Here is a 22163-nt window from a genome sequence, read left to right on the forward strand (position 1 = left end):
GAAAGTACGAGCAACCGTAGCCAGCCTCCACACCTATGTTACTTCTGGACAATTAATTACGGCTTGTGCTGTGGTCTCCTTCTCATCCGGATATCGGTCGTAACCCTCAGTCCTCTACCACACGGCACACTCTTTGTTGGGAGGCAACCACATGCTATTTTTCAGAGGAACAGGACAACCCGAGAGTGAATACAGAGCTTCTAGATCCAACACCATTCATCATCTATTCATCATCTGTGTGGGCTCAATTATGTACAGATCGCAGAAGTCACTTGCTCTCACTTTCGATTGTAGGTTGTTCCACGGACTCTTTTATCAAAGATCCACCACCTAGGTATCGACATTGCAACAACTCTCTTAGACAAAAGTAAGGTGGGGATGATCTTCATTTATGGCATGATTCTTGTATTCCAAAGGACCCTAACTGGTGTCAAAGAATTGAAATAGGGAAATTTGGGGGTATTTTACCCCTCGGAACTTTTCCTACAAAAAGAAAATGAAAACGCTCGGAACTTTTACTCCATTTCCATCGAGAATTTCCAAGGGAGAGAAGCGTTACCCACAGAAAATGGTGTACGAAGTCTGAAAGGACGGAAATGCCCTCACGCGGCCCCGAGGGCTTTTCCGTCATTTCGTTCGAGAGGCGAGGCGACGAAACCGCCGTTAGGAGTCGCCGACGATCGGATCGTAGTTGTCTCCTTCGCGCGAAAGAACGATTCAGGTTCCTTCCAACTATCGACCGTTGGATCATCCCCTGTTGGCTTTGAGGTCTGTGCAGCGGAGGAGCTTGTGTTCGGAAGGCTTTGAGATATGTGCAATAGGTGGTCCAACGGTGGATGTGCACGAAGGAAGTTGAATCCTTCCTTCGCGCGAAGGATACAACCATGTTCCCCCCGGGACCGAGGCGGAGATGGCGGACCCGCAGGGGTCACGTGTCCGTACTTCTACATCAGGCGACCCATCTCTCCCACGCTGCTCCCCTCCAGATCCGCCGCGAGCCCTAACATTTCCCCCACTTGGAACCCCATCAAAACCGCCTCAAAAGAAAGAACACAATATTTTTGGCGGAAAAAGGTGGGTACGTGTCGCAAATGTAGTAGATGTTCGAATAATTTCGTATTGCATGTCGAATAGCAGCAGAACATCTGGAGAAACTTGTCATGGTGATTTTTCTCGCTATTACGAGGACTCAAATTCAAACTCTTTATTCGCAACGTTACCATTTCCCGTCCTTAAGTAGCGGGCCCACGTCAAAGGAGCTCAAGAGAGAGTCAAACTATTAGGTCCCAAAACAACCTTTTTGTGGACGCCACTCGCCCACTCCCTCGCCTCGCTTCCAGAGCGTCGAAAAGGGCAAACGTTTTGGGGCACCGGCGATTTCACACCAAAAGTTTCCTGGGCGCAGAAATGCTGGCCTTAAGTAGTTAAGTTCGACGAAAGAGGAAAGTTGTCGTGCCACACGGGCGCTCCGCAGCATTACAAGTCTGAAGAGGGGCCGAAAAGTTCGCCAATATCCCGCTCCTACCCTTACTAAATTACCGAATTACCCTCCTACTCCCCTCTCAAACTTCCCCCACTCCGCCGCTATATTTACCTCCCCCTCCTCGCCTCTTTCGCCCCCGCCCCCATTTCCCTGCTTTTCTGCCTCCCAGCTTTTCCTTCGTGGTTTCCATGGCAGAGTTTCCCCCGAATCTTGACGACGGCGAGCTCTGGCTTCCGTCGGAGATCTTCCCGGACGTCGGTGTCTGCCACCACCGCCATCGCCAGCCCGTTGCCGCCGGGCTTCACTCCGACGTTTCCTACGTTGATGAGCTTGCCGAGAAGCTCGCTGCCTTCGGCCTCCTCGACAGCAGCAACCTCCTCCTCCCCGCTATCCGACGCAACCCTCATCTCTCCGACGTCCGTTTCCGCTCCCCATCTCCACGTCTTCATCGGCTAATCCTTCCTCTCTTTCATTCTTGTTTTCTATTTTTGGGTTGCAGCGGTTTCGGTTTGCGAGCGGACCCGTTACCCGGTTCGGACCGGTGGCGGACAGGGAGGCAGGAGCTGGAATGGTGTACGACGGGTTCCGGTCACGTGCGGCGGCGCGGCGAGTGGTCGCTGGCTGGCGGCCGGTGTTTCCGTTTTCCCCGGCGAAGCCGGCTCAGGTAGACCGGCGATAACCTGGGTCTTGTTTGCACTTGGGCTCTTTTTTTTTTTGCTATTTTTGGGTTTTTTATTCCCTTCTATTTTTAGTGATAGTCTCTTATTTTTAAGGTGTAGTTTTTTGGGCCGGAGAGAACTGTGGTTCCGGTCCGGACCGGCGGTTCGGGGAGAGAGTGCGGAGGGACGGGCGTCTTTCTACCTCGGGTGATCAATAACGAAGTCACCGCTCCAATGAAGAAGAAATCTTGTAGGTTTAAGTCCTCTAGCCTCTCCCTCTTCGTGTACTTGTTTTCTTAAGTTGCCTTCCGGTATATGTAAATATTTGTTGAGAAAAATAGTTCCTTTACGTGCTGTTTTATTTTTTCCCCGCAAAATTTCCGGTTTCTTTTAATTTTTTCGCCGAGTTATCTTGCTGTTTTATTTATTAGCTGAAGTTTTAATTTTCTCGGACTTCCTGTTGGTATTTTTTCCTCAACGTACTCTAGCAAGGTGCAGCTATTTATGGAACCTTTATACCATTTCCTCCTTGCTCTTTTTGGTGTTTCCAAAGTTTCTCCTTGATGCCGAACTATGACATGATTCTATTATATTTACATCCTACTCTTAAGGCTCAAGTGGTCTTCTAATCCATTCGTCTTTACTGCCTTTTCTCCAAATTTTTGATTTGTTTTGTATGTTTTTTAAGCGTGTCTCCTTCTCGTAATCCCGTAAAAATGGAATTTTTAAGTGGTTCAGTCGTGGTGCATGGTATATGTTTTGGCTGCCTGCTCGCTGATTTGATTTGGTGTGCAGGCATCAAAGATGGAGGAGAGCAACGGAAGCAGCTCACAGGGGTTGCTGCAATGGGGATGCAAGGAATGCCGTTTCATCAAGCCCCTCCTCCTGAGATGGGTCTGCCTCAGGACTGGACCTACTGAGGGCTGGAGACCCATCCCCTCTGTCAGCCACTGTATAAAGGAAAAGACCCCTTGCTTTGTTGTTTTGTTGTCTTTTTGAGGAATAAGTACAAGGAAAACAGAGGAGGTGGGTGAGAGGGGGAAGCAAAAAAATGGAGGACAAAACGAGCTGGAAATAACTCGCTGGCTCTGCAGCAACGGAAGCATGTAATCAGAACCAACAAAGCTGCAAGTGAAGAAGGGAACCCATAGGGTTGAATTTTTTTTTTTTTTTTTTTTAAAGCTCTTCTTTCACTTTCTCTTTTGTATCTTTTTATTTCTTTCTCCTGCTTTGCGTGCCTTATCACTGTATACATATATATATATATATCAATAATAAGTTTGGATGTTTTAATGTTGAGAATAGACTAATTTTTGTAGAGTTAAATGTAGCAGGCTTTTCTCGTCTCCATTCTGTACTCGGTATTCGATGCACGCATTGTGGTGGCAGTCTGGCCCTCCAACCCAGGGAGTAGCTTTTTTCTCCTTTTTGGGGGCGTGGTATTAATGGTGACATGGAGATAGAAATGGCAGGCATTGAATGGCTCCCTCTTTGTGCACAGGGAAAGCGGCCAGTGCGCCTCGATATCCTCCCAAACCTGGTCAAGGGCGTCTCTTAAGTTTTTTTAGACTGCTGTGTTTTTAGTTTAATCTAGTCTCTGGGACTGGATAATACATGGGGTACTGTGGATACTTGGATACTGAAGTAGTTCTAATGCTTTGTCTTCTTTTCGTTTGTATTAAAATAATCAAGATCAAAACTAAGAGCTGCTCATTAGGTGGGAAATGAAACAAAATCTCTCCGGCCCATTCGGTTGGGAGATCAGATAAATTATATTCAGTACGAAAAAGAATAAGGAAGTTGGTAAGATAAATAATAGATTTTATTTTTTTAACAGAAAAGATAAAATAAATATTATTAAAATATGGTATTTATTTTTTTATGCTGGATTATTGAATGGACAAAAATGTTCTTATTTATATTTTATTAATTATTTATAATTAATAATAATTATATTAATATATACCAATATGATTATTGATAAATATTAATTATTAATAAATAATTAACAAATATTTATTAATTTCAACAAATCTATATAAGATTTATTAATAATTAACATAATTATTTATATACTAAAATTTATTTATTATAAGAAATATATTTTCTAATATATTCATAATTAACTTAGAAATATTTGTTAACGTATATTTTCATATTTAATATAGCAAATATTAACGTAATTTATGCAAGTGGACTGAAAAGAATTATTTTTTAAACTATTATTAAAATTTTGTTAATATTTTTATATAATATTATTTCTAACCAAACATAATATTTTTTATATTATTTGTTAGAGTAATTTTTTATTGACCAAATATGATAATAGAAAAATTATAATTATTTTTTTAGAAATCATTAGCTTATTCTGTAATTTGATATATCCCAACCATAAGGATCCTCACGGAAGAGATAGTTTTATTATCCTATTTAATATTTCGGAGTCACGAATTTGCTTTGGCCTATTGGCATGAACCTCGTTAAGTCAGTGGCATTCGTCTCTCAGGGAACGATCTTTGTCTTTGCATCTGAAAGATCTCCAATGGTGGGTCTTCATGGATGGGAAGTCACATCAGTTGACAAATATTTTTTGGTTATTGACGCTGGAAGGCTGCAAAGGATGTGTGCTGCATTGGTCATACCTTTCTGTTTTGCAATTACTTTTCTAGTCAAAAGTTATGCATGAACAGGATTAGCTGATATCACACAAACAAATTGGGGTCATCACTTTCAGTAACCTTTTAGATCCACTTAAATCAAAACTTGTGCATTAAGGAGTGGTTTCAGGTTACAATTTAAATGGAAGGATCCATCCAATTTAATTCCATATTGTCAATGCATGGGTAGGTTTTAGGTATATGTATAGAGCTAAACGGATGCAAATAACACTTGCCAAGTCTTTTTGGATAAAGTTCTAAGTTATAAAATAGTATTAGAGTGGATCCAGCCTAAAATCCATATGAACTAGAAAACACTACAATAGAAATTTATTTATATAAACCATAGACTGATTATGATGTCTGTAATTGTATTTGATTGGTTTCAGACTCTTAACTTGGTGAGAATGCCAAAGCTTAAATTGAGAGTGTGTGAAAATCCATAAATATATTTTTAGTTCCATATCGATTATATACTAGATAAATCTTGAATACTTATGCAAGACTAAAAACTAAATACAAAATAAAAACATATGGTTATGACTACCGGTTAATCCTATATATATTTTTAGAAACATTATACAAAATTAAAAAAAAAACAACTCTATCTAATATGGTCAACGGAAAAGTAATAAGATGCCTCTTGTTTGGTTGGAGTTTTCAAAAGAGAGAGATGGAAAATTTGTATTCCCATGGAAATATGATTCCCACATTTCATGGGAAAGTCTTTCCCATGAGAAACATGGGAAAGTTACTTTCCCATGAGACAGGAATCACTCAATTTTTACTTTTTTCAAAAAGGCCCTTCAGCATTAAAGAAGCATTAAAGAAGCATTAAAGAAGCATTAAAGAGGTATTAAAGACCTAATTTTTATTAAGAGCATAATAGGAATTATACATAACTTTCCAAAGAAAGTGGATGGCCAACCAAACATAAGCACTTTGGAAATTTGTCACATTCTCATGGTCAGCCAAACATGCCAAAAGTACTTTTCTAGGCATTTTCTTTCTAGAAATTTATTTTTCAGAAATTATATCCTTAGAAGAAAAAATGCTTCCTGCGAACCAAACGAGCCCTACACGGTGGAATTAACTTCTTCTGCGGAGTATCAGACATATAACGCACGACCGTTATCTAAAAGCACATCGAATTCTGCAGTGCCTTTAAAATAGTGCCATGGCTCAACTTTTTAGTGTAATAGAGCTGACGCTCGTGTACATAAGATGGTAGTTAAATATAGTCCGGCATTTTGAACAAGTTTGCTTAGAAAACATGTCTCCCGGTGAGTTTCTCCCCGCAATGAGTTCTTTGCCCATGGCTGGGTTTTGGAACTTGAAATTGTACCTTGTACATGGAGCTCCTGTGTTCGATCTTATGCCATCTTGACTGGGGTGCAAGTCATGCACTTCTTTTACTTGTGCTTGTGCTCCGAGAGTTTTAATTACTTGGGCACTACCTCGCTCCTTCGGCCCTTTGGAAATAGTACGTGTTCATCGTATGGCATGAACTCCGGTTGCACCTCTCATTCATTTTGATATATAAAAATGAACAAATGGAAGAAATGCAAAGAAAGATATATATCTTAATAAGCTAGCGGACACCGAGGTGTGCGTTTGATAGGAGGTTACTTAATTCAGACAGGATATACCTTGAGGGGTACTCCACCACTGTTATGGATTAGATTCGGGGAATGGATCAATATGGGGACGGCCACCCACTGATTCGAGGCACTCATAAATTGGTCAGGAATGAGTTCCTTACAGACAGTATATGAGCATCGGAAGACGAACAGAGCTACAGATTGGGTTACCTCCTATATTGCTCAGCACTCCGGTAAGGTCATTTGGACTGGTGTCACTGAGATTCTATTTTCTTTGTATCATTTTATCTCTTCTAACTTGGCAGGCTATACCCACATAAGAGCTATATGAATGCCATTTTCACCAACCAAAAAAAAAAAAAAAAAAGAAGAAGGAGTCGTCTTCGATATGGATTATAAGGGCTTACATATATGTAAAAGTTGGTGAACTCCTATGTAGGATTTTATTTATCCATACCATTAAATTGGACATGATTTACTTGGCATTTAATCTGATCCAAGGACCCACCAAAAAAAAAAGGAAAAGCGTGTCCTTTTATATTACTGCTGTAAAAAGATTCCAACCAGCATAAAATTAAATGAGAACAAGGGTACTGCCAATTGGTTAAGTTGGTCAAGTCGCTAGATGTTGGATTTTAGATTTAAAACAAGGTTCCTTCCATCTTGAGTTTTTGCACACATACAAATAAGAAAAAGGAAATTTTGAGCCATCATACTATAATGTTTCATGTAGTTTAAAATCAAAACATCAATAGCTTTGTTTTCTTCTGAATGAGTCTAGTAACTGCACAACTCTTTTTGGTTCATAATCTTTCTTTGGTTTGTGTAGTATTCCAGTAAGTACACATTTTTCTCTTGAGGCTCTATTTTATTTTCCTGTGAATTTATTTTCTTAAAGATGAAAAAGAGTATGACAACATAGTGCTTGTGTTTGATTCGTTCTAAAAGCTATGGAAGTGTTGCTCCTGCTTTCTCCAACATATTAGATCATTAGAGTAGATCCACATAAAATCTCTCATCTATCAGATACTGTGCACTTATTAAATCGTTCAAAGTTTTGAAGGATGAGGATCCTTTGGCACAAAGCAATGGGCCAACCAGTGTCTTGGACCCATAAGAACATTCAGGATTGTGTCATGTCAGTTCTGTTACTATTTTTTAAAGTGAAGAACACAATATATAGTATACTCGGGGCGAATCTACTTTAAACTGCTGGTACTTGTTAGAGAAAAAAAAAAGCCATGAAGGCAGCAGACAAACTATGGGAGGGAGAGAAAGCATCCAATCACTACAATGGCATCCAAGGTAACATTACATCAGAAGTAATTATATGGGATAATTGATCCATTACTTCAAATGGAACTTGCTTTGCTCTAACTTGGCTTGGGCCTGAACTTTTTGTTGTTATATTGTGGTTGATGTGTATGTTGCTGAAATTTATAGAACAAGAGGAAGGTGAGATGATGCGATCAGCTCATTTCCAGAGTCCAGTCTTTCGATCAAGATCGGTCGTGATAGGTGCGACAATCATGATTAGATATGCCCCATGCTATATATACATTAGACAGCACGTCTCATGATATTGCATGGACTCCACCAAGTCATGGTTTTCTCATTGTGTGGCACAAACTTGAAGATGGGCTTCATCTTCTAGTGAAGATATGAAATAAGTCATTTGCCCACATATTTTAGCTTCTTATCAAACTTAATGGGACTAAAAATCAATATTGGAGATTAACATTTTTGTTTTCGTTTTTTTTTTTTTTTTATGAAGATGTAGCACCGGGACTTTCTAGGGGATATCCATCATAGTGTTATTCTCGCCTAAGAACACTTAACTAGAAGAAATTCCGCATGTCAATACTGGTATGATTGCACCCGGAGATTATCATTTTTGGACACGATAATCTTTAAGAATAAGAAATCCCCAAGAAATGAAGGAATCTTAATTAGGGATGCAACTGGCTGAACTAGATTTCCGTCGATCGGATTGGTGCCATCTCCGCCTTTCCCTTCCTAGCTCTCATTAGCCGACCACCTTACCTTACCTTCTCGCATACCAACGCAAAAGATCGAACATGAATCAGCTGTCTTCTTTGGCTAACTTTCTTTCAATCCATTAATTGGCGCCATAGTTCCATGAGACTTTTGCTCCTTTGTCTTTTAATAACTATCATGCTGCATCATGAGCCAAGACCATGCAACTATGCCAAACCCTGCATGAATGCTGCATGCATATTACATGAACAATAAATCATCATAATGTCTCGAACAAGTGAATATAAATCTAAAGAGAGTTGCATCAAAATAAGAAAGAAAGGAAGGAAGGAAGCTAAACCATTCATGAATGCGAGTGGGACCTATTCTAACTTTGGGATAGAAATTCGAGCATGATTCAAATCTCAGGACGAAAATGAGAAAAGTGTGACTGGGCTATTATGAAGCTTGGTTGAAACGAGGAGCAAAAAGGACAATGCCTGCACTCAAAGTAGGTCTTTGGTCCAAAGTCTTCATGGCCGGACTCTTTAGTCTTTTTGCACTAAAATTGGAGCAAACGTCCAAGGGTTATTCAATTAGCCATAGTACGAGCCAGAATGTTAAATATGTGGTGGTAGCAGCAGTTTCTCCGGTCAAAAAGTTTACGGACGTAACGATCCTGATGGTCATGTTTATTGTGGGGGTTTTTGTCCCATATTTTTACTCTGGTAAGATTCGCAAGTAATTTTTTCGTGCCAATCGCCTATGGCAAGTGGCAGATATTAAAGTGCACGATTTAAAATTACACCCATATTTGCATGTAGCTGTCCTTGCTTTTTACGCGATGTAACTCTCCATTTCTTTTACTTTTCACAAAAAAAAAATAACTATGTTTGAATGGACCTAACCTATCGGAACCATCGAATCAGATCCATTACTAAGTTGGTCAACCTGTTCAACCACAAAATAACACGCAAGAATGCATATATATCGCACGCCTTTTCTTTTTGTTTGGTTTTATACATGTTGCTTCATAATTGGACTAGTCCATCGGCTCAGTGGTGGACCTGGTCCAATCAATAAATTTTTGTTATGTTGGTAGTCATTAGCTCTGTTTTGATGATTGAAAATTCCATTAACTCTGTTTTGTGACGATATTGCCGCATAGCAGAAAATAACGAGTGAAATAAAAGGATAATGGTACCATTACTCTAAATTCCTAATCGCTGCTCGGTTGATATTTTTTTTTTTTTCAGGTAGCATAAATCTTTTGCTGATATACTAGTGGAAATTTGAATTTTGAAAAAAATAATATGTTACTGAAGAAAATAGTATCGTATTTGCAAATATTAATCATTGTTTTGTTATTAATAACCTTTATAATGGGATAACAATGACAAAGCGGTTGTTATTTGGATACCTGTTGCTGATATGTAGTATGTTGAGTTGGTAAAATCACCTAAGTTTAATTCCAGTGACTCAGTTTTAATATTCCCTTGATCACAATTTCCACTAGGTTTCCTTCTTTTGCCTTGTATTTAGTAGATATATTGCTAAAAAGCCTCTCTGCCCAGTCTTACCGAGGGATCGAGGCCCTGACCATACCAGCACAAAATCTAAAACAAACACCAAACAAAAAACAAAAAAAAAGGTGCCTAAATTAGAAAAAAAAATACTTTATTAAAAATAATAAGCCAAACAAAAAAAAAAAATTCTCTCTCATGGAGACATCAATGGTCCTTTTAAATAGAGCATCAATGGATGGGATGTTTGATTCTTACTCAAATTCAAAAACTGATAACTATTAAAATAAAATTTGAACATAACTAAAAAATAAAAATAACTATTTTAGAAGAAATAACTAAGTAGAATAAACTAAGAATAGAATGCTAAAGTTATTAAAACTAATGGCTAATTAAATAAAAATCCTAATAGGGTTAGAATTTGGCAGTGAATCTCAACAAATTTTTCTTTCTTTCTTTTTTTTTTATCCTCTTCCACCCTAAGTGTGCTTTTTGAACGTAGGCGTGGAACGAACCAAGTAGACCCTTGTCTCTTTATGTATTTTCTGATTGATTTTCTAACCCTCGATGAAAGATAGAATGCAATTAACTTATTGAAATCATATAGCATTGGTCCTATATCAAATCAAAATCCAAGAAGTTTTATTAGCGCCCCTCGCGTCAACTCAGATTCTATACAGGGTCACAAATCCATGCAATGCACCTATGTGTTGCCAGTTAGAAGGAAGCTGCATGGAGTTACAAACCACACATACTCAAATCTAGCTAAATAACATAAGAGCCCTGCCATAAGTTTGTTTGTGCATTTCAGTAGCAGCATCTGAGAGGGGGTAGATATAATATCCTTGATCGGCCAGCACAAATTTAACCCTAAGATGTAAAATAGTCGAACCGACCCGGTCAATGTGCACACCATGAACATCATTTATGGCCAAGGCTACATTAGACCACCGAAAGGTATAACGCATGATTACTCCAATATAATGGCTGATAAAATACATCCAAAATGCATGCGATCATTAAGGGCATTATATAAGCTATAGTGTTAATAACCATATAATCATATAAAGAATTAAGTAAAGTTTTTATATTAATATTTATAAAGCACTTTTCTTTGATACAAAACCATATTATTTAGGAGTAGCATATGTATATTATGTTGAACTCCTGTCATGACAAGCCACTTCATAACATCACATGAATCTGTTAAACACAATAGATGCAGACATTGATAGTTTAAAGCTAAATATTGTCCGTTACTATAATTCTCTAGCCAATCACTGATTCAACCTATGGTTCTGGCTACATAAGTGTTATGAAATCTAAGGTATGACTTCTGAGCCTCCATCGAGTGGGTCGCCTTGCATTGAAGCAAGAAAAATGACATTTTTCTAGGTTCCGTCTAACCATTTAGGACTCGTTTGGTTCGCGAAAAAAAAAAATTTCTTACTAAAATATTTTTTTCAAAAAGCTGATATACCTGAGTATATAATGCTTGAAAAAAATACTTTTTACATATTAGATAAAATAGCTTATATGTGATTGAGTATCTACTTTTCTGAAAAATTGTGTAAAATACTTATTATGCCCTTAATAAAAAAAATAATCTTACCTTATTCTATTTAAAAACTTAAAGATATTTTTTTGGAAAAAATATCCAATTACCAAATGGTGAAAATTAGACTTTCTTATGATTCACATAGATTTTTCTTTCCTATAAAATATAAAAATTATATTTTCATTAGAAAGCTATTTTCTCATTCTCTTTGAAAACTGTAAAAAAAAAAAATAAAGCATCTCTCTATTTTTCTGCTGATTCTACTTTCTCCCCTCCCTTCTCTACCAACTAAATGAGCCTTGGCCTTTGAACTCAAGTACGACGCACCAGCCACCATATCCAGAACCCAGAAACGTGTACTCCTTGCACAGGAGAATCCAACCAGTGGTACTGAAGAAATCTTACACGTCAGAGCGAGATTTCTTGGATTTGGCTACGTTTTATCAACCAGAAAAGAGAGAAACACCATACTTCGCGAGTTGATTTATAATATGGAATCTATCCAGTGTTGAAAACTGGAAGCAAACATCCTGAAGCCATTGGTGACTGGTCATATGAACAAATCAATATGACCATGAGCTCGTAGAATGTCGAAACCCACCGAGGGCGCCAGGTTCGTGAGCAGATTTGATTGATACCCTATTTCAGATGCTGAACTACATTAGTAGGTTTAACGCACAAATATAATACAAGTACATCAAACTGAGTTTAAAGGGTGTGCTCAGGCGAGAGGTGACAAGCCAAACAAGCAGCTAGCCAATGACATCCTGCAAACAGTTCACTGATGAAGAGTTTGGGGTGCACAAGATTCAGTTCAGCATGCATACAGCGAATAAGAGCAGCAGTTTATGTCGGAGAATCTTTACAACTCCTGCTCTTTAGGTTCAAGGAATTCAGAGGCACATAAGAAATTGTTCAAAAAGATTGTCCATCAGGAAGATAAATTTCTAACAAAAGAAAACTTAATATGACAACTTAAATTGTTTCTAATCGATGGATTCTGAAGACAACCCGAAATATAGAATACACGGTTGCTTACACCTTACACAATGTTACAAGCATGTCAATTTCGTGCACAGCACCAGTGATCATGACGGCTCTGCCGGACAAGGTGACGATTTTTGACTTGCATTATAAACTAACATATCCCCTAAAAGGAGCACTCACATCTCCTGCTGATCAATTTGATGGTCGGTTTATTAGGATTATTAGGATGAAGAAGAATGTACATTGTTTGAGGAAGAAAAGCACATCAGAAATCTTCAAAAAGTTCACCAAATGTAAACACATAAAACACCATACATTCTTTGCCTGATAGATCTGAATGATATTCTTTGTAGGGAAGGATACTGATGTGTGGACATGTTAAATTGAACCATAACGAGCATTTAGATTCTGAAGTGACTTTCAACTAATACCTGCACTTCCAGGGTCTCGAAACAAAGGAGCATGCATGTCGTAGAAGTGAAGCTTGACAATTAGCATTGGATCTTAAAATTTTTACTATAGTTCTCTTTGAATGCATGTTCACAAGAAGGCCCTTGTACATTACAAACTCAGAAAGTGAACTTGGTTTATGTCAGGCACGAAAGTGGCTACATGGACAACAGGAAAAAATGCCAGCAAAACTCTTACCTTCAATGTCCCTTGCCCAGGAGACCAAGCCTTAGAAATTTACAATTAAACCACTCGGTGTCAGTTTTCTGCTTCCGTTGTTGTCATGGAGTCAGGAACTTTTTGACGCACAAACTGCCCTCTTACTCTTGGCCGTTGCTCGGCAAGCATTTTCCTACTATGATATCTGACCTGTCAAACAGAACAATAAGGTTACATATCGAAATTCTAGTTCGCAAGGAAATAGTTCTTTGAACTACCGTGAAAGCATCATGGTCTAAAATATTCTCCAAAATGAAATATTTAAATTTGGGAGCATTCAAATCAAAATCAGTTGATGACACAGATGTTTACTGGTTTGGGTCTGGGTTTGTCCAGTTTCAGACGGATTTGTACTGTTTTCTATATCACTCTTTTGATTAACAGCACTTCATCACTTCACTACAATTTCTCATAGTTACAACATATGGAGATTATAACTTATATATGTAGTCGACTATCAAAAAAAACCCGACATATTGTACTGCATGTTTATGTATCCTATATGTGATTTATATTTGCATCTGAGCATAGCTTCATAACTAAATCACAAAATATTAATCTGCTACAGTCTTGCAGTTCAAGCTTCCTTAACAATAAATCCAGCAAAAACTTCAGAATCTCAGTTATTTTCATGAGTATAATGTTCATTATTTTTTTCTAGGCAAAAACCTTTCAGCTTCAGACCAATAGATATTCTAAACTGAAAGTCCAAGCTTGCATGGAAACTAGCCAAGAAACAAGCACTACCGCAGAGGTAGGGCTGTTATTTATCCATTACCTTCTTCTCGAAGCATCTGTCTTTCCGTTTCATGCGGAATTTGATCAAGGCAGCCTCACGGCGAGAACGGTCACTGTCCAACCCTTTCCAGCTGCAGTTCTGGACACCACTTTCATTCCCACTCTCCAGAGCAGTTCCAGTATTTGCAGCTGCATCTGTTGTTTCACCACAATTGCTTCCGCAGCCTATGAGAATGTCCTGGCTACAGATGGCACTTTGGTTGGCTAGTTCCACAGGAGTACATGACGAATCTCTTGAATCTCCTGGTTTCATATCGATATGTTGTCTCCAGTGCTGGGACTGATGATTTTCTTCATGGTGGTGAAATTCAATGCATTGGGGATGATTGATAAGATGCTTTTCATGATGACCAGACTGACCAGAAGTAATAATTTCAAATGTTGCCTTCTCTGCTGCTGCTGAACTATGAGGCTGTAAGGAAGTCTCAGGATACAACACTGGTTGCAAGATAGCACCATACCCTGCACATAAGCTCGGGTATGGTATTGCTCCAACAGGGATTGGCAGTGAAACAAACCCATACCGAGGATGTTGAAAAACCATATCCTCTCCTTTGGAGGAATGACCAGCATGGTCGTCCTCTCTTGATGGACAAGGCACAAAGCCAGCATCCTCTCTGTTGCTTTCAGAAGATACCTGAAAGTACATTGTAGCTTCACCTGCATTCCCTTGATGGGATACCATCCCTTTAGGAGAGAGGGCAGTGTTCTTGTCATTGTCAGAGCCATGACTACTGACATGCGATTGAGATTTATCAATACACTCTATGGTTCTGACACACACAGCTGAAGCGACAGGCTTTTCGCAGGAAGGAAGAGTCTTTTTATCACCATACCTGCAAAAAGAAAAAGAATAAGAAAAACAGAAGCTTGCCCTCATAAGGACTGGAGCTAAGCAAAAAGATACTGTTAAATGCAAACAAGAAGAATGTACAGCACTAAATTCTGCTAGATGACAATATTACTAGTGAAGGATAAACGAGTGCCAGACTTACAACCCCTTCAGACTACCAGCTATGGGATCAGTAGTTATGCTTACATGGACATTCAATCATCAAATTACATTCTGAGGTTTTGACACTATATGTAGCCACACATTTTTATGCTATTAACCAAGGTCCGCAATACCGGAACCAGCACCTATGCTGGTAGGCCAGTGATACAATACGATAGGCCGGTGCTGCGCAGTTCTAGCGTGAATCGATAGGGAAACTGACAAGGAAGGGGGAGGGGAAGAAGAGAAAGAGGAAGAGGAGGGAGGGGGAGGGAGGGGGAAAGGGAAAAAATGGTAAAGTTTGCATTGCTACTGCAATGGTGGATCTTAATGCAAATCTAAAAATGGCAATAAAGTTTGTCAGTTAATTATACAAAGAATATAAAGAAAAAAGGAATGAAACGGGGGTAGTTTATAAACAAATCCATAAAATTAATCTAGCTTTCTGGTTTTTGCAACCTTGGTTTTTAACCATAAAGCATATGAACAGATTTATGGAAACATAAAATTAATCTAGATTTTAGGGTTTTGCGTTCTTCGCATTTGACCGTAAGCATATGAATGCCACTAAACAAGTGGAGAGACAAAAGCAAGGTCAGATATGGATCATGAAGAAATTATGGATTAAAAAACGATGAAACCATTTTGATAATGTGCATAAGACCGTGCAAATTGTTTTAGTATACACATGATCATTTATAGATAATCAATACACACACACGTGCAGGAGTATGCATGGAGTGGTGAAGAGAGCGCACACCATGTAATGGGCCTAGCAAAGATAAGGATGCAGAGGAACATGTGAGGAAACTAGGATGAGCATAGCTGGTAGTGAGTCCATTGAAGAATCGTAAGAGGAAATCCAATAGATCACAAATTATAAACTACTCAAGTTACTTTGGACAAGTGCGACAAAAGCTAAGATGGCATAATTCTGGAATGGCTCTTATAATTAGGATGAAGTTTTTTTGATAAGAGATGTTGAGGGTGAGAACAATATACTTAGAGACAAGTAGTGTAACATAATTTAAGAACCCTTATTTTCAAAAAGCTTTAGCCCATATAACTTCAAGAGAAAAAATAATTCTTAAAGCCTACACCAAATAATTTAAGAAAAGACTTTTTAAAAAATTTGTCAATAGCTAACATCTCTCTTATAATTTCAAAATGAATTCTTAAATATTGCAATTTTTCCTTCTGCAACCTCATTTTGACTTATAAAATCTACCTTAGAGATAAACACATTTTTCCTAAACCTAATCTTGACCTTTTCCTAGAAAATTAACATAAAAATGGAGATAAACCTCTCTACTCACTAAATGGTCTTGAGGGTTTCGTGGTAAGCACCTCTTGTCAAAAGATGATTGAACCATAAGATTATTACAAATTCAAAGGGTGATGTCAGGTTGTGAACCAATCATAAAACTTTCTCAAACATTGATGAATTATATTCATCCTAAAAGCCAACCTCAATAATAGACGGGGCATTTTTTTTGGGCAATGGTCAAGGTTGAGCATATTTGTTTCAATAAAAGATGAAAAAGCTGATACATGATAATGAAAAAGCTGATACATGATACGCCTATTGGTACCGGAATAGCTAAAGTGAGGTGTGTACCGTATGTTATTGCGATACCATACCAAGAGGCATACTGCCACTGGCATGGTATGTTATAATTGCTACTTCAATCCTTAGTAATGTATGCAGTTGATATTTATTTCATGCATAGGACTGGATATCCAGATCATAAAATTTGGTGTCTGGCCGTTAAAGCATAAATATCTAACATCTTAAAACCAGCAAGCAGCTCTGCTAAGTTGCATAAGAGGGGAGTGCATATTAAAAAGGAAAAAAAAAGTTACCTTGAGAAGGCAGAGGCATTTGAATGATTTAATATATGCTTTTGTTTGAAATCCTGATTTACACAGCCATTGAGCTGTGTCCTTCTCAAAGAAAGTTCCAGATGTTGTGAGGAACCAAATTCAGACGTACTCTTTGCATAAGAAGATGTTGAAGCTTCACCTAATGCATCCTCCCTGAAAGCATACTTCTCCAGAACAGCAGAATTGCATTTGCTATTAGACACTGGCTCAATAAAATCTATCATATTGTTTGGAGCATTATTTTGACAATATGTATGTGGATCAACATGGTCACCCTCTTTAGATCCCACAAAACCCTTGTCTTCCTCCTTGTACCAGGATATATCATAAGAACAATTCTTCTTTTGTTTTTTTTTAACTAAAGAAGCCTCTTGAATCCATAGATTTACTTTATTTGCAGTCCCCACAGACTTATCTGCAACAATAAAATTTTACCAATATCAGAACCATAAGTAAATTTTGTAATAATGGGAAAGTGTCAAACATAGAATTCTGACAACCTCTGCCTTCCCCATCATCATCATCATCATCCAATTTCAATGCATTTGTCATTATTGGCGTGCCAATATCAGGTTGCTCTGGTTTTGCCTCCAACTCCCGGGAAGAACTCCCCCCTTCAGCTAGATGAGTCCCCTTGTGTTCCTTGTCACTCTCAATTTCCATCTCCAGCTTATTATCAGAGCTCTGCTCAAACATCACATGATCCAGTCAAATGTGTCATTAATTTAAGATGTACAAATACAGAAATACAAGCCAGACTTCAATATCCTTAAGGTCTATATGGATGTTCAGCTATTATTCATCTTATATCCTCCCACAGAAGTGGGAAATGGCTTAGGAGAACATGCAGAATTCTGCAATCCCAAGATTTTCAATATATAAAATTTAATATTTTAAATAGGCTCCAGAAAATATCTACAGACAGCAAAATAAATGGTCATTGCAGACCCTCTTAATTGTGCCATCCTCTGCCTCTTCCCACATGCCAAGTCCCATGAATGCTTGAGATGAACGTAACCATGCAACCAGATAGATCCTAGGAGCTTTTATATGACAATGGTTGTTATTACGATCAACAGCCTGAAACCTTTCCCCTTCTAAAACATAGTTGGTCAAGTTGTTGCAAAAAGAACAAGAATGCACTTTCCATGCCATACCATGCAGAGCAAAATTAATCCAAATGTAATAGTAGTGGGTCACTGATGCTCACCTGAGCATCGCTACCTTGGTTGCTGTTTTCCCCGGTCTTGGACCCATCTCCAACATTTGCACTTATGTGATTGCTTGCAGCATTATTTTCGGATGCATTTGCATAGCTACTTGACTGCAAGAATAGTGTAGTTAGCCAACACCCTCAGTGAAACTCCTGGCACTAAGCTAAACAAGGTTCAATTGAATACATTCATTGGAAAGTTAGATAAAAATAAAAAATTGCTGATTCAACAAATACCGATAACATACACAATGCCTCCTCCAGACATGCTGCCATAGGTTGCATAACTCGTTCTTCCTTACCGGTTTCACGAGAAAGTCTACAGCACCTTTTAGCATGCATTTAAGCACTACACCGATTGAATCGTGAGAAGACATCACTGTCACACAAGACACCATATAAGATGGAGCCAGAGTGAGAGAAATATCAAGGAGATTACGACAAGAATTTGATTATTTATAAGTTCTCTACTGTTCGACCATATCAAAAGACTGAGGTTCCAAGAAGTAAGAAGTGAAGTCCATAACGGGATGTGATGAGCCTTGATTATGGTGTTTATATCAGCAAGTAGCCAACTTTGCAGCCTAATCATAATAAGTAAATAAAATTGTAAAGTGGATGTTATTTTTTTGAACTGACTTCTACTTTCACAGGACATAGCTTTGGATGGAAACTGCTTAAGTTTGTGTTCTAGTTTGTTTGAAGAATATTTGGTGAATATCTTTGTGCTCCTTGGTACAATAAGAGATGGAGCCACAAAGATAAATTTATCAACAAAATTATCTAACACACATACATACATACATACATACATACCTATATATACGCATACATACATATATACCTATATATACTTTTATCCGGCTTTGTTATCTTTTATCCGGCTTTGTCAAAGAACTCTGCACCTCATTTATTTAAATATGAAGTAAAATTCATTAAACCCTCGAGAATAATTAGACGCTCGATTATACAATAAACTAGGTAATTACAAAACCATCTTAACACACATACATACATACATACCTATATATACGCATACATACATATATACCTATATATACTTATACATACATACATACATAGATATCCGTATATATACAGATATACTTATATACATACATCTGCACACACGTATATATAGAGATATATATAGACCTAGATATACATATATAGATAATCATATACGGACACACACACATACATACATATATACATAGATATACATATATATCATACACGTAACATTAGATTCTTCCAAATCACTTTCCCTTTCAGGCTTAGCTTCTAATAGGAGTCAATTGCAACGTGGATGGAATAAAGCTTGTTCTTTTCAGGTTCAAAATTTAATCAGTTCGACAACTTACTGATGACTGGAATGTTCTTGCACTCCTCCGAGCCCATAATCTTGGAGAGAAGCCCGATTCCCGAAAGCGAAGGCATCGCAACTTCGGTCAGCACAAGATCGAAGTTGCAGTGCTTCTCCTTCAAAACATCCCATGCCTTGATCCCATCTGCCACTGCCGCCACTGCCGCCCAACCCAAGAATAAAAACGACCTCAAATTTCTTCTCTATCGAACCAAATAAGAAGAGGGGAAGAACGGGAGAAGAAGTGGAGAGTCACCGTGGTAGCTGCATTTCCGGAGGAGCACGGCGACGATGTGGCGAGTGGAGTCGTCGTGCTCGACGAGCAGGACCCGGATGGATCTCCTCGGGAGGAAGCTCTCCCACCGGATCACCTGCCGCTCGGAGCTCTGATTCGCCGGCCGCAGTCCCCTGCCGGCGCCCGATCCCGCCCTGCCCTGGCCGTCCGGCGCGACGCCCTCCACCCCATCCGTCGCCCCAGTCTCCATCGAAGAAGAAGAAGAAGAAGAAGAGAGAAAGGGATTCGTTGGGGGCTGATGGTGGAAGACTTAAAAGGGAAGGGAAGGGAAGGAAGAAGGGGAGGGGGGCTTGGAAATATCTTGGAAAGGTGCCACGTCAGCGAGGTGAAATCAAATCAAAAGCCTCGGAGCGCGGGGTGGGAGATGGGCAAACTTGGCCGCCCCGGAAGTCACTACTTGCTGCCTCGCTAGATATTTTGCTTCCGGGATTTTTTTAACCTTCCTCCTTCTCGACTCAGCCGCTCTTCTAATCCTTTTCTTTTTCTATTTATTATTTTATTTTATTGTTTTATTTTCTAGGGAGGAGCAACGGCTTTGGACCGACACGGTCACACGGGTGGCCCAAGCGCGGGCCACTCACTGCCGGGCGACCGCTAATCTTGATCTTTTTGCACGTGAGATGCATGTGCTAGCTATTTCTTGGCTTTCTTTATGCGCTCCTTCTCTATAGCCGTTGGATATCACACGGGCGACCAATTAAGGTGAGGCTTAGGGATGGCAACAGCTCGGATTAGATCAGATACGGATTATATCAAAAATTTGTCAATGTAAATCCTACTTATTTATTAAATAGATAATCCGATCCAACCATTTATTAAATAGGTCAAGTCATGTTAAACGTGTTAAGCGGATTTTTAAGAGATTAAATAGATTTAAATAGAATAAAAAGGTTAAGCAGCTGAGTTATATAAATTAAAAATAGGTTATACAAGTATCAAACGAGTTAAACAGATTTTAAACAAGTTAAGTGAATTGAGTAACGATCCAACCTAATTATTAAATGAGTTAAAATGAATTAAATAGATCAAAGGTCAAAATCTGAATCTAACCTATTTATTCTAGATGAGTTGACCATTTATAACCTAAATCTATTTATATGTAAAACTTAAATCTGCTTACGCGGCTCGTTCTCCAAAAGCGAGAGTTGCATACAGGAAGCGAGAGTTGCATACAAGAAGCCATGCTTCCAAAGATTTGCTAGTCATAGTCATATAATTTTTTTCTTAATTTAGCCTCTCTCTTTTTTCTTGATGATTGCACACAGTCATTAACAAAATATGCCAAGGAGAAATTCACTTTTTTGGGTGCTTCACTAGCGTTGACTTTGCTGAATTCTTAGTTGAAAACTCGGATGTAGTGGGCACTTCATAAAATTATGCTCATGATATCTCAAAGTTGTGGACCACTAGGTTGAAAAACGCAAGGCCTTGTGCCTCCATGGAAGCACAAACCTTTGTCTCCCATTGCCTCTCCACGTCATTAGGTGGGCATCATGACATTCAGGGAAAGCATAGAATCTCATCTTGAGTGCGTGTAAGAATACTCACTCATGTGAGCTAATTTGACAGGGATGTTTTCTCAAAATGCCATGCACTTATGTCTGTTATTCTGATGGATACTTGATTTATGCTACAAAATGGATGTATTTATCTTCTCATTAAGAGAACTTATGTTATATCTAAAAGTAGACTCAGAGTTCAACCATTTTAGTCCAAGCCAAATTCAAAATAGATTTAGATTAATTGGAGCAGTTAATTAACATGTGTCCATAAGATGTGGCGCCTCGACCATCCCATGACATATTTTTCAATTGGATGGAATTTTTTCTACATGTTATTGAAATTTTTTCATTGCAGAATTGAAATATCCAGCCATCTTTCCACCTGAAAATATCGAAGTCACTTGGATAAAAATATATCATGCCCAAGTGCCAAGCTTATGCTTAGTTGATATGCTAAACGAGCGGATATAATAGTTTTATAGAATATTAGTTTCGCCACTCTCTATAGACGATCTTTGCATCTAAAAGATAGTACTTTTCAAAATCATATGTAAACTTTTTGATACTGACTGCTTGATAAATTTTACAAAAACAAGTTTATAAAATTTAACTAAATGGGTTTTATAAAAATAATAGTCTTGTTATTTTTGTAAATCCATTTTGACAAAATCGGTAATTAAAAAATTTGAAAGCGAGGTTTATGAAAACCAAGTCCCCCTCCGTTTTTCATAAAATATGTTTTGCAGAAATCATGTTTTAAAATTATCTATTTTAGTAAAACTCACAGGTAACCAAACTGTTCCTTTAAATTCAATTAAATATATTCTACTACAGAAAATGGTTCAATGAAACTTCACTTGCTATGCTGACGCGAGATTAGTGTGAGCGGCCGGTATACCAAAAGAAAAAAAAAAGCTTCACTTGCTCTGCTCTTGGATTTGCACATAACTCCGAGGCATGAAGACTTAATTGCAATACCCATGTATCTTATCTTATA

General features: G+C 38.3%; 2 protein-coding genes across 2 annotated transcripts; one reads left to right on the forward strand and one right to left on the reverse strand.

The window, feature by feature from the left end:
* Positions 1-1607: 1607 nt before the first annotated feature.
* LOC103703142 lies at positions 1608-3441 on the forward strand. The gene is made up of 4 exons (XM_008785885.4): positions 1608-1899; positions 1983-2147; positions 2263-2392; positions 2938-3441. The coding sequence occupies exons 1-4, from the start codon at positions 1672-1674 to the stop codon at positions 3060-3062; spliced, it is 648 nt and encodes a 215-aa protein (XP_008784107.2). The 5' UTR covers positions 1608-1671; the 3' UTR covers positions 3063-3441.
* A 9495-nt stretch (positions 3442-12936) lies between these two features.
* LOC103703239 (two-component response regulator-like APRR3) lies at positions 12937-19904 on the reverse strand. The gene is made up of 8 exons (XM_039130727.1): positions 19626-19904; positions 19368-19529; positions 18252-18382; positions 18001-18114; positions 17291-17474; positions 16770-17205; positions 13893-14748; positions 12937-13264 (listed from the first exon to the last, which is right to left on the reverse strand). The coding sequence occupies exons 1-8, from the start codon at positions 19852-19854 to the stop codon at positions 13154-13156; spliced, it is 2223 nt and encodes a 740-aa protein (XP_038986655.1). The 5' UTR covers positions 19855-19904; the 3' UTR covers positions 12937-13153.
* Positions 19905-22163: the final 2259 nt, after the last annotated feature.

The sequence above is a fragment of the Phoenix dactylifera genome, chromosome 10, assembly GCF_009389715.1.
Source record: "Phoenix dactylifera cultivar Barhee BC4 chromosome 10, palm_55x_up_171113_PBpolish2nd_filt_p, whole genome shotgun sequence".
Lineage (NCBI taxonomy): Eukaryota > Viridiplantae > Streptophyta > Magnoliopsida > Arecales > Arecaceae > Phoenix > Phoenix dactylifera.